This window comes from Dipodomys spectabilis, unplaced genomic scaffold, assembly GCF_019054845.1.
Source record: "Dipodomys spectabilis isolate Male_0828 unplaced genomic scaffold, ASM1905484v1 ptg000024l, whole genome shotgun sequence".
In the NCBI taxonomy this organism is placed as follows: Eukaryota; Metazoa; Chordata; class Mammalia; order Rodentia; family Heteromyidae; genus Dipodomys; species Dipodomys spectabilis.
This window is the reverse complement of record NW_024870701.1, coordinates 26,773,394-26,793,478: the sequence shown is the minus strand read 5'-3', so window position 1 is coordinate 26,793,478 and position 20,085 is coordinate 26,773,394. Positions and strand designations below refer to the sequence as shown.

Sequence of the window (20,085 nt, the reverse complement as noted above, 5' to 3'; positions counted from 1 at the left end):
TTTCCGATCAGGGAACTCCCTGCATCGCCAGGAGTTCAGTGTGAACACGGTCTTTTGTGTGTGTGTAAATGACCATCGTCACGATCGGTGGCATCACTGGATTTGAGTAGTGAGTAAAAACGATGTACATAACCGCATACATCTGAGGGGGGAAATATTCGAGCCTTAAAGCCATAAATAGCTCTCTCTTCCCCCCAAATTTGTATGTTCCCCCCTTTTCTTTTTCGCCCCCACCCCCCTCTTCTGGCTTCACCACACCCTCGCCCAGCCTCGGCGGGGCACACCCCCAGCGGAAGACGCTCATGAATCGGCAGGTGCAGACGCCCCGCGCGCACCTGCGCCAGCGTGCGCCCGGCGTCCAGCAGGGGGCGGCACGTGCCAGCTCCCCGGGAGCCACTCCTCGCCGGCCCCGCCCCCGGCCCGAGGACCCTGGGGCGGCGGGGGCGCAGGGGCGGCCCGCGGGGACGCGCCCGTCCTCCCTCCTGCGCTCCTGGCTTCGCGCTCCCGCTGGCGCCCGCACCCCCTCTCCATACCTGGGCGGGGAGCGGCGCCGCCCGGCCTCCTCCCCCGCTTGCTCGCAACTCCTGCCGGGCCGCAGCTCCGCCGCCGCCGCCACCGCCGCCACCGCCGCCACCGCCACCGCGGGAGTAAAGGTCGCGCGCGCCGAGATCGAGCCGGCTGCGGCGTCTCCAGGAAGCTCGCTGGGCAGATCGTGGGCAAAAAGGGAAAAGACACAGCGAAACTCTCGGCCCGTCCAGGAAGATGGCGTCAGGCAGGCGGGCCGTGGACTGAGAGCCGCAGGGGCAGCGAGCGGCCGGGACACGCCGTCCCGCACACCCGGACAGCAGCGAGGCCCGCCGGCCAGGCGCGGCGTCCCGGGCTCCGGCCCGCCTCGCGCCGTCATGTCCGTCAGCGAGCTCTACAGCCAGGTGAGTGCGGGCGGGGTGCGTGGCCTCGCGGGCACAGGTGAGGCGCGCCGCCGGGCCAGGAAGGGGATCGGGAGACCCTGCGGGCCTCGCCTTCATCTCCACCCTGGGCGCCCCTCACTTCGGCGGTGGAGAAAGTTTGGATGTTTGGGGAGCGCCCCGCACGGACTGGCGACCCCGCAGCGTCCCCGGGCCGCGCCGCGGCTCTGCCCCAGCCACGTCCCTGTCTGTCCTCGGCTCCGGTTCCAGCCGAGTTCCCTGGATCTCGGGGCGGCTCCGCCCACCGCAGATGATCAGCCCCCTTCGGGGCACCCCGCGCCCCAGGGGTCCTGCTCCGTGCACCCCTCGGGCTTCCTTTCCTCCTGCGCAGCAACTCGCGGAAAACTTGAACTTGGAGGTGGAGAGGGGAAAAGAGAGAGAGAGATGCTGGTGGGACTTGGGGAGAGGGGGAGCCCTCTGGGTGGGTACCAAGCAGTTCCATCCACGGCGGGGAGGAGGTTGGAGTCAGGGTGAATCATGGGTCGGGAGTGGATTTCCAGCATGTCTTCAAGGTCAGCGTGGGCATGCGGAGGACAGGAGCATGGGAACTCAGAACTGGCTGGCCCGGGCGCTTTCGCCGGGGTTCCGCGGCAGGTGCAGTGGTTGAAGTTAGGGAGCAGCTGCCGCTTCCCCCGAGCGCGCACCCGAGCGCCGCCGCCGCCGCTTTCGGTCGGATCCCTGGGTGACTTCAGCCTGTTGCTACGGGGGAGGTGAGCTCCGCGGGAGGGCCCTGCCGCCACCCGCCCGGTGCGTGCTTACAAACAAGTTTTCAGTCTGCAGTTGCCTGGCGTCTGGGACACCTTTCGACCGTGCCCAGTGCGCGCGCCCCGGTGCCGAGGGCCGAGCGCGCCGGGTCCGCGCCCCGCGTGCGTGCGTGTGTGTGTGTGTGTGTGGGGGGGGGATCGTGCCCTTCCCGGGACTCGGGGCTGGGCCCGCCGATCCAGGCCCGGTGGAAGAGCTACTTCCGCATCCTCACCTGGAGACAGCTGCGCGCACCTGTCCTGCGCGTGGGGCGGGGTCGGGAGGGGTGGGGGGCGCCCCACAGCTCGTTGGGCTCGCCACTTATTCTTCCTTTGAGAAAGTTGAAACTCGTTCCCTTCCCCTGGGGTGGGGGGCCGAGGCGCGTGGAGTGTCGCCTGGTTGGGGGCGGGGCCTCCGTTGCTGGCCATACCTACCGCCTGCGCCTCCTCCCTTCCTCCCCATCCCTCGCTGTGTTTTCTAATGGATGGGCACCAGCTTCTGGTAGAAGGTGCCAACCAGGGCATGGATTCTGGCATGGATCCTTTGCCTGTGGACTTTGGGGGAGGGGTCCTTAAAAAGTCAAGCTTCTAGCTCGTAACTGGGAGCGTAGGCAGGGAGGGAGGGAAATACCACCCGAGCCAGAGAGAGTGCAAGGCAATCCAGCCTAGACCTTAGTGAGATGAACGACCCAACTAAATACACGTGCAGTGCATCACGGAGCGCTTCAGCAAAGGCGTCTCACCGCTGTGTGATAGAAAGCTATTGATTGCACCTTTAGTTTTAGCAGCATTTTGCTTTTTGTTTGCTTGTGGGGCTGGGGATGGAACCCTGGGGCTTGCATATGCTAGGCAAGTGCTCTACCACTGAACACATTCCCAGCCCTGCTGTTGCTGTTTTGAGAAACAAAAATGTGGGGCTTGAACTCTGAGCCCGGGCACTGTCCCTGAGTTCTTCAGCTCAAGGCCGGAGCTGTACCACTTGAGCCCCAGCACCGCTTCCGGTTTCCTGGTGAGACAAGTCTCAAGGACTTTCCTTGCCCGGTTGGCTTTGAACCACGATCCTCAGATCTCAATCTCCGAAGTAGCTAGGATGACAGGCATGAACTACAGCCCAGCGACAAAAATGCTTTTATTGGGTTACTTTTTATATTATGTTTTTAATTGGCAATATTGGGATTTGAACTCTGGGCATCCCCTTGCCAGGCCATCCCTCTAACACTTGAGCTGTGCCCTCCTTTTGCTTTATTTTTCTGATAGAGTCATGTGCGTGTGTGTGTGTGTCTGTCTGTCTGTCTGTCTATGTGTCTATGTGTGTGTGTCTAATGGCTGGGCTCAGACCGTGGTTCTCTTCCCTATGCATCCCAGGAGAAGGAACTACATATGGAAATCACCATGGACAACTTTCTAGCTTTTTTGCCTGGCTATTCTCTAGCATGATCCTCCGAATCTCAGTCCCCCTTGGAGCTTCTGTTGTATTGCTTTTAAAGATAGAACATTTTCAGGGGAAAAGGCTCGCTTTTTAGTTAGAAGTAACTATATTGCATGTCTGTATACTCAGTGGCAAATTAGTGGAAGTCTGAACTCAAGGGGTTGCAGTGTATCTTTTCTTGCATTTGGAGTGATGGAAAACCTCAGTCAACAGTAAAAGGTATTGGAAAGACACACAAGATGTACAAGAAAGTAGCCTTGTTGATACAAGGGTTTGACATAATTAAACCAAAAGAAATAGTATAGAGTTCCTCTCTAGGGCTTTGGGCTCTGCTACACCCTACTGAAGGGTTTCTAGTTCATTATTTTTAGGCGTTTGAATCTGTACAGTCCTAGAACTTGTCAGTGGTTTGGCAGGATCTTCTAGTTTTGTCCTGAGCAGAGATCAACACACTTGCTCCTTGCTCCAAGAAACATTTGTGTAGATTCCTGACCATTCTAACCCAGCTTGCCTGGCTGGATTCTCAAGTGTGCTGATGAATCATAAATTACACAGAGAAATCGTGCTTGCCGCTCAGATTTACTTTGTTTCTTAGAGATGATGTGTTTAATTTAGTGTTCCTTTTTATTTTTAACCTACTGGGTGGGCTTTCCTAATGTGATGAACCTTGGGTCCTGACACACACCATAATGTATTATTCATGGTGGAAATAATTATGCATTATGACAATAGCTTTTTTAAGTGTTTGGGAGTGGAAAATTTGGACCTCTCACATCATTCCTGTTGCTTTAGTAATGTCATTGGAAGCTATTATTATCAGAATATGAAATATATAAGGGATTAAAGCCTGTAAATATTAGACCGTTTTGAGTGAGACCTTGGTATGTTGGTGTATTCTTAGTCATGAAAAGATTTTTCCTCTTAATTTGGTTTTCATTTTTTTCACCTCAACTGTGGGCTCATATATGATGTTGCTTTTTGGAGCTGGAGACGTGGATTCTTTGTCATGGGCAAAAGACCCTTCACATTGACAAATAATAGTCCTGTTGGAGGAGATGTAGTGTCTCACTTTAGATACATTGCTTGTTATTTTGTCAGTGATGAGGATTGCTCTCAGGGCCTTGTATATGCTAGGCAAGAGCTCTACCACTTCTTCTACATCCCCAGGTATTTTGTTTTTAATTTTCTTTTTGAGACTCAGTTTTGTACTACCTTTGCCCAGGCTGGCCTCAGACTCATGATCTTCCTACCTGTGTCTCTCAAGAAGCTTGGATTATAGGTGACCACCAGCAGGCCTGGTAAGAAATTGCTTTCATTATAGTGAAGGTGGAGAAAGACAACTTTCAGGGTGATGTCAAGGTGAGTCACCCTCACTTGTCACAGAAGGTAGAATTGACTGTGGGCCCTGTTGTCACACAAGGTATGGATATGGTAAGTGTCAGTACTTGACTCCAGCCACTGGACATGACAGTGGGCTTGATTTGTACAGGTCCCAGACAAACATCCAAGCATGAGCTGGCACGGTGACTATGATTTGATTTTGATGACTGCAGAAAATAGTCTGATTTAAAAATATACATTGTCTTCCCTTTAGAGGGAACAGTCCAACTCTTTGAAGGGTTCTTCTGGATGAAAACTTTAAATGCTGCTTTTTAGAATGCCATTCTCAGGTTGCACCTCTGATATTCTAGCCATCAGGGTGAGTGGGAAGTCATTAGACTTGAAACTAGTGCCTTCAAATTGTTCTTACTGTTCCACCTGGCTTTTAATTAACAGGTAGCCTGAGAGCCGTGATCTTTATTTTTTGTGGTAGTTGTTGGTACTAGGGCTGGAGTTGGAACCCAGGACCTTGTGTACCAGGCATGCAAGAAACCAGAGCCACACCCTTGCAGTGCGTTTCTGAGCTCTGCTAGGAGGTCACTTTTCTGGCTGACACACCCTGTGTCTGGCAGCCTCAAACCTAGGAACCCTTACTCAGAGCACTGATATATGTGCCAATCCTTTTCCTCTACCTTTCCCTTAACTTGTGCACCAGATAAGTAGGTTTCTCTCACATAGCTGTGCCTAAGGCAGCAAGCGTCACCTGTTTCCTCTTCCTCAATCTCACTGGGAGGGGCTGATGAGTTGATCTTCTACTGTTTGCTTCTGAGGGATGCTCTTTCCAACAAGTGTTGGTGTTAAAGCCCTGAGGACTTGAAGCCGTGGTAGGAGATGCTGTTAGTGTGGCCCTCTCCTTCTTGGCTGCTTCTTAATAGCCTGCTTCTGTGTTACAACCAACACTTCCTACAGCCACATGCCTGTGTGCGCTGGGAGCCTGAGAATTTGCATCCTGTTCTGGGGAGCTATCCCCAAATGATGGCAATATAACAACCTTAGCTTCTTACCCCCCCACTTGAAGAGTGGGGCGGCTCCAAAGCATGGCCTGTACAGTTTCCAGAAGTCTCTTGCAGGGATGAGCTGGGAGTTATTTCACTTGGGACATTTTTTTCAAGGTCACACGCTTGCTTGCCTTCCCTTTTGTCCTGTCCTGCTTCCCTTCCAGTCTTCCCTGGGAACAGTGCCTAAACAATGTCTTGGGTGGGCATTCTTATCTCTGATTATGATCTGATTCTGGGAACCCAAATTAACCTATAACTCATATGGCTTGGCAGAGTGGGGCATCAGGAAGCTCAAGCAAGGGCTGTGGCCCTGTAGGGGAAGCTGGGCTTGGAGGTTTTACCCTTCCTCCCTCCTCAGTCCCACTGTCTGCCATGAATGTTGCTGTCTCCTTCCCAAGTCTACTCTGATTACTTTCCCTTTCCCTTGTGTTCCTGTGCACCCTTCATTCTTTCTGATGGTAACCGTTAGGATTCCCATTTGCACAAAGTCATTACCAGTTTTCATGGCATACTCTGAGTGCCAGAACTGCCAGTACTTGATTCGTCTAGTGGGCTCTTGCCCTGCCCTGCTTTCCCCTGGGTGGTTTAGGTGACATTTCATCTCGGTGGCAGTGTGCCAGGAGAATAGAGGCCATTAGCAAACATTTTTGAGGCTCCCAGTGGGTTGAGTGATAAAAACCTAAATAGGCAAAGTTAACTAACAATGAAGGCTTCTCTTTGTGTCAGGAGAGGAGAGGGGTATTAGGAGTTATGGGCTCTTTGTCTATGTATTTCTGGAGGGAGTCAGTAGTGGGTGGGTTTCCCCCAGGGCAATAGGACATGATTGGGCCTTGAAGAACCAATGGGATTTGAAACCGCGAGGTGGCTGGGAAGAATTTTGTCAGAAGGGGATGTGGGGAGACTGTGTCTGTATGGGAACAGAGCTATCATCTAGGCATATTTTGGGCCTAGTAATAGTACCATTTTTTAAACTATTTTGAGGTAATTTTAGACCTGCTGAAATGCTACCGAAATAGCACACTTCCTTGTGTATTCCCCAGATTTCTCTAACAGCACTTCATATACCCAAAGTGTAGTGAATGAAACTAGGAAATGAATGTTCACATGATACTACCAACGAGGATATGGCCCTTACTGGGATGTCACTAGCTTTTCCATTAATATCCTTTTTCTAGGCCAAGATTCCATTTAGGAGCCTACAGTGCCCTTTAGCATGCAGCAGATACTTCCTAAGTTTTGATATCTACATCTGAAAAACCGGGGTGCTGCCGGAGGGTTGTTCACTTACCTGATGGAATCCAGATGAAGTGTCTGTACTCCACTTTTGTCTCTGCACACTGCATGAGCTGCTGGCTGGCTGGTGACTGGTTTTGGGTCTGGGGCTTTCCTCCCAGCTCTTACCAGCATAGGCAGTGTTGGCCAGGGCCTTGATGAGTGATCTCTGTGAATATACAACTTCCAGAGCAGCAGATGACTGCGGCCCTTCTCCCACCTCCTCCCCGGGAAGGAGCAGAAACACCTTGAAAGAGGTTGTAAATTTAAACAGCGCTTTCTGGTCTCTTATTATCACTTTAAAGCAAAATTAAAAAGCATTTTTCACAGTGTTCCTTTTCCCTCTTAATACAAATGATTATTGAAGCAATTCATATACCGCTGGAAAGACAAAGGCTCTTTGTCCCAGTCTCAGAAACATCTTCCATTAGCATCAGCCTGTTCTCTCGGTCTGTGCTGTCCAGTGCTTTGATCCTGTGAGGCTGCTGAACCCCTGGGAGAGGCTGGGCTGTAAGTAGAGGGTACCAAATTTTGAAGACTTACTAAGGCAAATGAATGCAAATATCTCTCTGAAATCATCATTCAGATTGATACAATATTTTGTATCAATTGGGCTAAAATATTTTACCCAACTCACCTTTAAAAATTTTTAAGGTGTTATTAGAAAATGTAATGCTACATACGTGCCTTATATTTGGGGTTTGTAGTTTACTTATTTTTATTTTGGGGTACAGTGTCTTGCCATGTAGTCTAGGCTACTCTCAAATCCACAATCCTCCTCCTCCAGCTTCCTGAGTGGTGGTGTGTTGTGTATCACCACATCTGGGTTCTTGTTACTTGTTGAGTTTGACAGAGCTGGGGATGGATCCCAGGATCTTGAGCATGGTAGTCAGGTGCTGGGCTTCCGGGCAATATCCTCTGCCCTGTGCTTTACAATTTATTTATATTGAGTTAAGCTTCTTTGGACTTATTTTAGGAAGAATAGGATCCTGCCTTCTCTAAATCTCTCTTGTAGCCATCATTTTTCTGTGACATAGAAAGACAATTTTACTCAGGGCCTAGGTGCTGACTCTGAGCTTGTTTTTGCTCAAGGCTAGCGTGCTAGCACTTGAACCACAGCTACACTTCTGGCTTTTTGGTGGTTAATTGGAGATAGTGTCTCACAGATTTTCTTGCTTGTACTAGCTCTGAACTGCAAACTTCAGATCTCAGCCTTCTGAGTAGCTAGGATTACAGGCAGAAGCCATCAACACTGGGGCAGTTTTGCCATTTTAATATCTGTATAACATGTGACATTCTCATTTTGTTGAACATTTAAGTAGGTTTCAGTTTTTTGATATTGTAAAAGAAATGCTGCATTAAGCATTCTCATTTTGTTGAACATTTAAGTAGGTTTCAATTTTTTGATATTGTAAAAGAAATGCTGCAGAATGGTAGCCTTATTTTATTGTTTAAGTTGTAGTAGGCTTTGTACTTCAGGGCTCATGCTTGTTAGCCAGTGCTCTACTGTTGGAGCCATACCTCCAACTCGTTTTGCTGTGGTTATTTTTTACCTCACTTTTTTCCCATGTTGATCTCTAGGCCATATTGTCCTGCTGTACTAGGATGACAGGTGTATACCTGCTCCTTGGGTGTCATTTACTCTTTTTGCTTGCTACATTTAGACTCTTGAAGATATGAATCTCTTTGGACTACCTGGCCTAAGGAAATACATCACATTCTTTAACTCTTTGAGAGTTTTTTTTGTTTGTTTGTTTCTTTTTTGGCAGGGGGGAAGGGTAGTACATGCATTTGAAATCAGAGCTTCAGTCTTTCTGGACAGGTCCTCTAACTCTGTGCCCCACCCCTATTCCCAGATTAGTCTTAAGAATCAGCAGGATGCCCAAGGGGTTGGTGTGTTAATGGCAAAGAAATCCAAAGCAGCAAATCGCTGAAAGAAAATACTGCAGGATGGATCCTCTGCCCTTCTTTTCTTTCCATACTGGTTCTCTCCTCCTCTGATCTGGGTGGGATTTCCTGCACTGCTGGCGGAGGAGAGGACGAGATAGATAGGACCCTCCACATCTCAGCATCTGTGAAGCACACACAATGTTCCAGACCCTCCACCAAGGGGAGTACCTCGCAGAAGATAGCAGAGCACTGAGCAGAAGCCTAGCCTGGGAGACAGGCAACTTTGGACTCACAGTGTAAGCCTGCTTGGAGATGGGGACACTACCAGAGCCTGCATCACTGTGGCTTGAAGAGTAGTGAAGGGGCCCACCCTGAGAAGTGAGTGATTCGCCCAAGAGTTTTTGATCTTGTAGAACTCAAATGAATCCTGAGAGAAGTAAGAATATCCAGATGCCTTCTCCATTCAGTTAAAAGACTCAAAAAGCTCAAGTCCTCGGGATGGAGACCAGCTTACAAGCAGGGATAGAAAGGACATTGGGCAGTAGACTGACATTTCCATTCATGTGTGACCTGATTTCCTGCATGTCCTGGGGAAGGCAAGACAGAAAGCATTGGAAATGACAAATTGCCCTAGGAAACGATCAGTTATACAGATTTCACAGTCTTCACTTTGTGTACCCTGATCATTCCTTCCCAACGGATTCAACTTCCTTTTCCTAACTGCCTTCCCAGACCTCGGCATAGATCCACAGCCCTATAACATGTTCATAGGACATATTACCTCCCTTCCTATGGCGCCCTGTTTAGATGTCATCAGAGAAGAACACATAGAGAATAATATCATTTCTCCAAATTTCTAAGACAAAATGAGCCGTGTTGTTCATGATAAAATGATACCAAAATTGTGATGAAAACTTGGGGAATGAGGGAAACTAGAATATTTAGGCGCTGGTGGCACCAGGGGAATCAGAATTAGGGACAGTATTATTACCCATCTAATAATTTGGAAGCCGTGTTCAGAGATATTTGTTTTGTTACTCTGCACCATCGTAGGCGATGTTGCTGAAAATAGAATGAGTCACAGGGCAAAATACACTTACAACGCCAAATAGAAAGCTTTTGAGATCACAGGTAGGTTTTCTTTTCTGTGTGTAGTGGATGATTGGATATATGGATTTGCAGAATTGTTCTCATTGAAAACCTATGCTAGAAATGTTCATGCTCCTAGAAAGTCTCAAAATGGGTTTGACATACAGTAGGCACTCATCAAATGTGATTGCCTTGATTTAAATCCCACTCCCTACTAGCTCCCCTTCCCCCATTTCCAGCCCAGCTACTTCAACTAGGATCCAACTTCACTATAATATTACTCCCTCTTGTGATCTTGAGGGGCTATTAGTTTAAACACCTAGTGGAAAGCTCATCCTTTTCATAAATTCATGGAATGGGGAGCCTCTGTCCAGAGATAATTACATTTGCTTTTTTACTGCACAGCTCCAAGGTTTAGCACAAGGTGTGAATGTGGAATTACAGCAGAGTAACACTGGGGGATGTGAAAACTAATAAAGCAACCCATGTGTTTGAATATCCTAGTGTTACATGTAATTTGGATCATATGTATCTATATTTTTTTATTCATTTTTGCTTTTGGTGATACTGGGTAACTCAGGGTTTTGAGCTCGCTTGCTCTGCTGGCACTTTACCACTTGAGTCAACTCCAGACTGGCTTTTTCCTGGTGTCTTCGGAGATGAAGACTCACTGATTTTTTGCCTGGTCTAGCTTCCTGGCTATCTGAATCCTTAGAATTTTTGACTCCTAAGTAGTTGGGATTACAGATGTGAGCCATTGGTACCTGGCATCAGATATGTTTTTAAATTGCAGCTCTGATTTACTTTCTACATAATATGTCTTTATTTTTAAATCAGTGAAATTGTGTGTGTGTATGTGTGTATGTGTGTGTTTGTGCATGCGTGTTTTAGGTCCTTGTACACAAGCAGATAAATACTTTACCATTGAGCTATACCTAACCTCTGTGGGATTTTTTTTCCAGTCCTGGGGCTTGAACTCAGGGCCTGAACACTGTCTATGATCTTTTTTGCTCAAGGCTATTACTCTATCATTTGAGCCACAGTGCCACTTCTGGCTTTTTCTGTTTATGTGGTACTGAGGAATCAAACCCAGGGCTTCATGCATGCTAGGCAAGCACTCTACCACTAAGTCACGTTCTCTGTGGGATTTTTTAAACATTTATTTTGTATTTTAAGAATAATGTATTCTGTCCTCTGTGTGTGTGTGTGGGGGGGTGGGGGGGTGTTCACACTAATACTGAGGCTTGAATTCTGAGCTTTGTGTTATCAGCTTTTTTTGCTCACAGCTATACTCTACCACTTGATCCATCTGGTCATATACGTATATATTTCTGCTTTTTTCTGCTTATCATTTGTGTTAAAAGTATCATCTTCTATTTCCTTGTTTAACTACAAGATTTTAGTCTTGTCCAGAATCATGGATATTTGTATGGTGTGTGTAGGGGCTTTTGTATCAGCTTGAGCAGAGCAAGTGCGTGGCTTTTAGAAGTACCACAGAAAAAAATCAAGGGAGAAAAAGTAGTAATTGATTCGGTTTTCAGACTTCCACAGGAAAATATGGTATTCATCTTAGTTTTAATTGGAGTGTCTTTTATATTTATCACTTGCACAGCACACACAGCATCTTCTTGCTGCCTGGGTGCGAGTCTGTGAGGAAGAGCCCTCCCCCAAAATAGTCTTTTGACCTTGAGCTCTTCCTGTGGTTCTCTTCCTGTATAAGCACTGAGGGATTATTAGTACACTGGAAGGAGATAAATTGCTTTACCTCTTTTCATCATTTTTAATCACCTTTTCAATTTGCCTGTGCTCCCTAATGAGGGCTAATGTTTATTTGTAAGATAAGCCAGCAACTGATGTTTCCTGGCTAGCAAGTTGTTTGCTCTTTTAATGGTTGTTACTTTATTGTGTGTGTATATATGACGGAGACACTCTTGAGATGCCACAGTGGTAGTAGTGCCCGACCATGCACCTCTGAGAGTGAGTGGTTTCTTTCAGGGAGGCTGAGGGCAGAGGGATGAGCTGCTGTAGCTCTGCAATGCCTATTCTGAAGCGGCCTTCACGTCTGATGCCTTCTTTTGGTCCAACTCTCTAGTGGTAATATCGTTATGTGTGGAAGACACTTTCTGTTCAGAAACGGTCAAAGGTTATTAAAAAACTAAACAGACAAAAGAAATAAGAAATCACATAGTACACTAAAAACAACAGCAATAAAGAAAAACCTCTTGTGTCCATGTCTTGGAGTTCATTTCACTTAGCATCATCTTATATGCTCAATATAGCTATTGACCTATTCTGCTCATCTGCTAAGATTATCCTAGATGTGTACTAATTATTGCAAATAATGAAACTATCTTATCCATAAGGTTATTATGTATGGAGTGGAAGATAATTAACAAATAGTAATGGGTAGACAGTATGTAAATCTAAAACCTTTGTCACACATTGACTATGCATACTCATTTCAGAATGAGACTTATGGGGAAACACAGTGAATAATGTGATTCTTCTAAAAGCCACTCACTTGGTCTGCTCATGATATTTATCATGCTCTTAACTGTCAACGTACACTTTGAAATTTACTATAAATTTATCTCTAAAGATTCCTACTAAGTGCGATTCAATATAACTATGTTCAGTTTATCTCAGTTAAATGTATTGAAAATGGGTCTTGATATTAGAATCACAGAATTTTCTACACCAATGATTATATTGATGAAAAAATTGAAATAAAATGCTTGTTCATAGGTGAAAAAATAGACGTGTGAACACTAGTTTTGTGCTCTTAAATACAGCTCATCCTCTGGAGTTACAGTTGAGCTTTGAATGTTCTCAATGGTCCATACATTCAAAGACTTTGAGGCCATCAGGAAAATGCCCTAACCGTTGTATCTCTGGCTTACTGAGCTATAAATTTAAAGGCATAGAATTTTATTGTTACATTGACTTATAGTCTACTTAATTTTTATGGAACAATTAATACATGGATGTGTGATTACCTCAATATTAGGACAAGTATAGTAGCATGAATAAATTTAGAAATTTAGAAATTTACTGATTTAGAAATCATGGAGAATGTGTCCATGTACTTTTCTAAAGTGTTCCTTTGAAAGCTGGAAGAATGCGTTGTGCTTTCTTCCACTGTGGCAGGCAGAATGTTGGGTGCCGAGTATACGTGAAGGTAAGATAAGAAAAGAGAGGGCAGAGCAGCATCTTTCATGGCTGCTGGCAAGTGGGAGGCACTTAGGTGTCCATTGTAAGGCTATACAGATTGACAAGATGGGATATGTCTTTAGAGTAGAATATTCAGCCTTAAAAAATGAATTTCTGACATTGCCTGTAAACACGAGGATACTTTACTAAGTGAAAGATAAGCCAGTTTGAAAGAGATAAATGTTGTGTGATTCAACACAGTGTATGAGGAATCTAGAGTAGTCAAAATCATGAAGTCAAACTGGAGGCAGACAGGGAGTCAACAGTTGATATTTAATGGGTTCAAGATTTTGGTTTTACAGGATGAAAAGCATGGACATGCATGTTGGAGATGGTCATACAACTATGTGAATGCCACTGAATGGGAGACTGAAAAATGGTTATCATGCTAGATTTTGTTTTATATATTTTACCATGATTAAAAAATACCTTATAGCAATAAAGAATGTAATCTTTTGCAGGGCACCCGTGGCTCTCGCTGTGATCCTAGCAACTCAGGAGACTGAGATTGAGAATTGCAGTTCAAAGCCAGACTAGTCAGCAAAGTCTGTGAGATTCTTATTTCCAATTAACCACCAGAAAACTGGAAGTTGGGCTGTGGCTCAAAGTGGTAGAGTGCTAGCCTTGAGCAAAAAAGTTCAGGGATAGTACCCAAGCCCTGTGTTCAAGCCCCATGACTAACAAAAATAATGTAATCTTTTTTTTAAAGGAGTGTGTGCCAGTGTAGGGCTTGAACTCAGGGCCTCACTGTCTTGCTTCACTTTTTTTTTTTTTCTTTTTTTTTGTCGAGGGGCTTGAACTCTGGGCCTGGGCGCTGTCCCTCAGCTCTTCAGCTCAAGGGGAACGCTCTACCACTTGAGCCACAGCACCACTTCCGGTTTTCTGGTGGTTTATTGGAGATAAGAGTTTCACAGACTTTCCTGCCCGGGCTGGTTTTGAACCTCGATCTTCAGATCTCAGCCTCCTTAGTAGCTAGGATTACAGGAATCTGCTTTTTTTTGAACCACGATCCTCAGATCTCAGTCTCTTGATTAGCCAGTGTTACAGGTGTGAGCCACCGGCTCCAACCTGTTACCTTTAGGTGGTCTAGACCAGGGTTCTGAGTGCTGCTTCTGCCGCTTTCTGGCTCTGTAACCTTAGCCCTACCCTTGAGGCTTCTGTTAGCACTAAGACAAGAATAAAGATGGGTATACCTCTCAGAGGTTTGTTGATGACATGGCCTGCGATGAGCCATTTTAGCTGTCATTGTCCCATCTCTAGTAGGAAGCCTTGTCTTCCACAGCCACATTCCAGTTCAGAGCCTTGTGGGATGAGAGTCCCAGGGCTGGAAAGAGAATGTGGGGTGCTAGATGTCAGCCTTGACTTGAGCCCTCCAACCCCACAAAGTACCAGCAGCAGTAGAGAAACTGAGGTTTCAGCACACTTGTCTTTCAGGAGTGGAAGAAAGGACAAACGGGGATTCTAAGTCCTAATTATGAGGCCCACTTGCCATCCGAGTCTCTGGAGAGCATGGCGGTGGGCCTTCCCCTCTGGACTGAGTATCTCATACTGATACTGTAGGGATGCCTTCCCTGGTTTGGTCTTCCTGGCCCTTGGTTAGGTCACTTCAGGATACAGGCTCTATTCTAAGAATGTTTTAGGCATTCATGGAGACTGGATCTCTTAGGAACCAGTCTTAAGCCTGGCTATAGCCTAGCCTAGCAGGCCAGCACTGGATTAGGGGACCAGAAAGATGCTGTGGCTTTGAGACCCTGTTATGGTGTTAGTAGCAGAGTTGCATTTACTTCCTCGCTATCACGGAGACTGGCTTCTTTTGGCTTTGGCTTCCGTCTCCTTGCCTTAGCTGTGGACTTTTCTGAATCTCTAGTTCCCGTTTACATTGGCCCTCAATCAACTGTTCTTTCTGCCGCAGGTGGCCGAACCTCTAAAACTAGTGTCCAGAGCAGCCATTTGATTGACGTCTTCTGAGCAGATGATAGTGCCTGGTCTAGGAGGCTTGGCCCCCTTTAGCCTCAGGATCTTCCAGAGATGATGCTTTACTGGGAGCCATGTGTCTCCATGGACATGTGTGTGTGGTACAAACACCTACCCAGGTGTGTTGGCATTTCCAGAGAAGGGGTGAAAAATAGTTGCTACATTTTACTCCATGCAGGAGGGTTTGGGAGGTTTGATGTGGGCATAGTATCTTTTCTTGTGGGGCTGCAGTTATTTGTGGAGCTCATGTTCTTTCCTGTAGTTTCTAATCTAGTTTCTGACTCTCCTCAATCTCTGTTCCACATACTGGTGGTAGTTTCCATGTCTGGAAGAGCTAAAATCTGCTTTTGCTCCCTCCAAAAAGAATGCTAGAGATGGGCCCAAACTCTAGCCAGTACAGAGAGCCGGCTCTTCTCTTGTCTTAGATTTTTGTCCATCTCTTCTAGCTGTTCTAGGTCTTTCCTTCTCCTGTTGGACCTTCTTCTTCCTCCCTAGCCTTACATTACTTAACCTTCTGTATCCTAACAAAGCCTCTGGGTGTCACCCCTGTGTTAATATCCCTGAACTCTGACTGTAACTGAACCCCTCTGTGCTGGCTATGGGTTACACAAGACTCAGCCATGTGGAGAGCTCTACACACTGGGACAGTTGCTGAGGGCATCTGTCTGAATTGTGCTCAGGTTGCAATGTGAACCATCTCAGAAATCAGAAACTGCCTAAATGCTCGCCAAGGAATAATGTGTTTGGGGGCTGTAAAAAACACCTGAAGACCTAGAACAGCAACTTGTGCATCTGAAATAGCATAGCTAAGGGCCAGCAAAATTAATTGAGCCTGACCCTGTTTCCCACATTTGTTGCAGGTGATAAGTAAACTCTTGGCTGAGCACTAGAATTTATAGCCCCATGTTAAGGCCTGGCATTGGTTGTTCATGCTTGTAATTAGACTTGCCATTCAGAAGACTAAGATCTAAACATCGTGTTCTGAGCCCGGTCCATGCAGGAAAGTTGATGAGACTTTTACCTCCAATTAATCAGCACAAACTCAGATGTGGGGCTGTGGCTCAAGCACTAGCGTGCCAGCCTTGAGCAAAGAAGCTAAGGGAGCCATGCTCAGGTCCTGAGATCAAGCTCCAGTAATCTCCTCCCACCCCAATAATAAAAATACATTTTATTCTACTTTCGTATTACCAGTGGTCCTAAAGCTGTGCTGATGCATTTCCAGGTTTTGTGAAATCACTGTGTAAGGTAGACAGCCTGAGGAATTGTGGTTTTCACATAATCATTCTCTGTGGGAAACAGTAGTCAGCTCATGGGACCAAGCGAGGGACCTGTGATGATATTCAGCAGTGTACCTTCTAACGGGCTGTTACACAGGTGTGAAGGGACATGGATTTTGCTCTGGGCTACCTGACCCTGTGAACTGGTGATGTCCAGTGGTCAGTCTGAAGTTCTGTTTTGCAGTATATGATACATGACACAAACTCCTATCCCTACAGCTGAAATGTCTTCCATGCTTAGTGTTGGGGCGGGGGTGGGGAGAAGGAGGGAGTGATGAATGACAGACATATGCTCACCTGAGACTTGATGCCAAGCACAGAGTAAGGTGGTCAGAGTAAGGTGTAGCCACTGTTGCTGAGGGTGACAGTGTAGTAAGTTTGGAGGGAGGCAAATACATTGTAGAGCGCCGTGTATAAAGGAGGCATTTTGTCAGAATCCTTGCCTTTTGGAGCTGACGAGGGTGGGCTGTGGCACCTTTCCAGGCAGGGTCACTGAGGCTCCGCGAGTGTCAGGGTGGCCGTCAGTGGGAGGCTCACCTATTGCTCTTTCCTTTGCGGCCTGGCCCCTGCTTTTCCCATCAGTCCTTCAGCATGCCTTTTCCTCTCTCCGCTTTCAAACACTCGGGACAAAGTCCTCTGTCTAAATCCACAGATTGCTCATGGTGACCAGCATCACTAGGGAGCTTTCAATTTAAGGCTGCTTAAAAAGATGTTTGTTTTGTTTTAAGTAGGGATATTTTACTATGCTGGCAAGTTTCTCAACACGAGGGATTTTTGAGGGTAAATCTAACTGCTATGTGTCTTTTGCTGAATTACTGATTTAAGAATTGGGGCTACCCCTACCCACAAGACCTGTCTTCACGATACTGAGTTTTTACCTCAGTAAATGGAGCTCAGTAGAGACTCAGTACAGGAAGAGCTTGGACTGTACAGGAGACAAGGACTTACTGACCTGGGAAAAGGAGATTATAATTTTATATGGATTTAGTGGCATATGCCTATAATCCCAGACTTGGGAGGTAGAGGTAGACTGATCTCAAGTTTGAGGCCAGCCTAGACTATACAAGACCAGCCTGGACTATGTAGTGAGAGCCCGTCTTACCCCCTTTCCCTTTTCCAATGTGTATGTCTCCTCTCTGAATTCTTCTGAAGAGGATTGATCAGCAGTGGGTATATGCTGTGAGGACATAGGTGTAGGTTGATGCAGGAGCACCTGGTCTCCCAGGTCCCTGTGTGCAGCTGCGGCATGGTGCCGTATGTGAGTATGAGTGTCTGCCTGTCTGAGCAGGCTGTGTGCTGTCAAGGAATGCCATAGAGTGTCAGGGAAGATGTTTTTGACTAGGAATCTGACTCTTGGGAACTTGAAATCTTGTATCTGCCCGAAAGATGGCTAGAAATGACTTGTTTTTTTGGGAAAGAATATAAAATTAAGGTGTATTAAGGTTGATTTCAAAAAGAAATGGCAAAAGGAATTTTTTTTAAAAGACATAAACCATTTGTTCTGTATCTACTTATCCATGAAAAGTAAACCTCAAGAAAAAAATTTACTTTTGTTTTTTTTAGAGAAACAGGGTTCCAGCTCACTTGATTTTAAGACTGGGGATTAGGAAGCTCTGGCAAGTTAGTATAAGGCAGATTGCAATGTGCTTTTGTTCTGTGACTGTGGTGACTCTCTAGTGCTGGGGTGTAGAAAGGCAACATGAAAGGTCACCGGCTGTCCTCCTCAGAGTGAAGCCCCATGTGGGCTGGGAGAGGAAGGGCTGTCGGTGAGTGCAGGGATTAGGGGATTAGCAAGAGGAAGGGCAGCAGGGGAAGGGGAAGGTGTGTGGTGGTGCGCTGGTGGCCTGGTGTTTGTGGCCCCCTTGCCCAGAGGAAGAACAGAGACTGAAGTGAGGGTGAGTGAATCCTTTAGAGGCCAGCAAGGACCGAGCTGCCTTAGGGGTCAGTTCCCTGTTGTGTCCTGGAGATGCAGAAGATTAGTGGATGCAGATGATTTAGCTCTACATCAAGTGCGTTCATGGGTGGATCTAGGCTGTGCCAGTGGCCTGTCTGCCAGTCCCAATAATTTTGTAAGTTCCGTGAATGATGGTTTAAATATCCAAATGGCTCTTGGTCGATTAAGGTTCCCCACACCTCTTGAAAAAATTCAGATCATCTTACAGATTTTTTTTTAGTACTGGTCAAGGAGATAGATAAACTCTGAGTATGGCCTTCTTTAGGTTTAAGGGTGAGATGCATGTGTAGTGATGGTCGGTTGTCCATCTAGGCTTATTCATACTCTCACATCAGCTTCTCCACAGATTCTGCAGCCTGTCTGTGCAGCCATGTGGCTCGGGCTGAAAGAACTAACACTAGAACATACCAGAACTCTGGATTTCTGGTACATGAGGTAGAAGTGTTCTTCTGTCGAAGCCAGAGTGCAGTACTGATTAGGCAGAGCTCAGTACTGATCAGAGAGAGCACAGTACTGATGCACTCTGTCACTTTGTAGGATTCCCTTTTCCCCTGGCAGTCAGTCCATTAGCTTCTAGACATACCTTGGGTTTGCTGTGCCCATGCTATATCTATCTGGATTATCTTTCATTTCTAAGATTATTCTCTCTCTCCGACTCTGTCTCTCTCTTTCTGTCTCCATCTCTGTGTTTGTCTGTGTGTGTGTGTGTGGGGGGGGGGGGGGTTACTGGGGCTTGAAGTCAGGGCCAGAATCTCTTGTTTGGCTTTTTCACTCAAGGATAGTGTTCTACCACTTGAGCCACAACTCTAATTCAGTTTTTTGCTTTTTGTTTTCGGTCTTGGGGCTTGAATCTGGCCCTGAGCTGTCCCTCAGCTCTTCAGCTCAAGGCAAGCACACTACCACTGTGCCACTTCTGGTTTTCTGGTGGTTAATTGGAGATAAGAGTCTCACAGACTTTCCTGCTCAGGCAGGCTTTGAACTGCAATCCTTAGATCTCAGCCTCCTGAGTAGCTAGGATTACAGGCATGAGCCACCGGTGCCTGGCTAAATTCAGTATTTTTGATGGTTAATTGGGAATAAGTGTCCCACAGACATTTTTTTTACCTAGGCTGGTTTTAATCTTGATCCTCAGATCTTAGCCTCCTGAGTAGCTAGGATTATAGGCGTGAGCCACTGGCATCCTAGCTCTAAGATGATTGTTTTTCGAGACCAAGGTTATAATGTAGCTTTCCTGAAACCCTTCCTTACTACCTGAGCCTAAGGAAATTATTCTCTGTACTTAGGCACTTACATAAATAACATCCACCCATTACATGGTCTTGGCGTTTGTTTGCAACCTCCTCTTAGTCTCTCACTCCTGTTATGGATCTGCCTGCTCTTTATCTCTTGGATGATTGCTTTTCTTTTACGTAATGGCTATATCTCAACTTCTCTGTGAGGGCAGGGCACATGCCTGGAGCCCAACACCGTATCTAGCAGAAGAGGAACTTGATACCTGTGAATCTGATGGGAAGACCTGGGTAGGACTGGCAGTCGGTGCATTTGAAATTCTAGGACTTGGGTGGCATGTTCTTGGAGGGCCTGGCAGATCTCAGCTGAAGGCTGCCAGCTGTGAAGGAGTCCTCAGGAAGACAGATGTGGACCGCTGTGGGGAGCAGTTCAGTGCAGCGCCTCTCTTCTGACACACATGCCAGCAACTCAAGGTGGGGCAGAGCAGTGCAGACTTCCCTGCGCATTTGTTCTCCTAACGCTGAGTAAAATGTCTGTTTTTCCTGGTTCACTCTTACCTCTCATTCTAGCCTTTTAATTTTTTTTGTACCTATATTGGGGTTTGAATTCAGGACTCTGTGCTCTTGCTTAGCTTTTTTTGAGCCACACCCCCACTTCTGGCTTTTTGTTGTTAACTA

General features: G+C 46.6%; 1 protein-coding gene across 1 annotated transcript in view; it reads left to right on the top strand.

Annotated features, from left to right (window-relative positions):
• Positions 1 to 630: 630 nt before the first annotated feature.
• Positions 631 to 20,085, top strand: part of Myo5b (myosin VB) — a 295,029-nt gene continuing 275,574 nt past the window's right edge. The window contains exon 1 of the mRNA XM_042675118.1: positions 631 to 929. Within this exon, the coding sequence (XP_042531052.1) occupies positions 903 to 929 (27 nt within the window). The 5' untranslated portion in view covers positions 631 to 902. The remainder of the gene's footprint in view (positions 930 to 20,085) is intronic.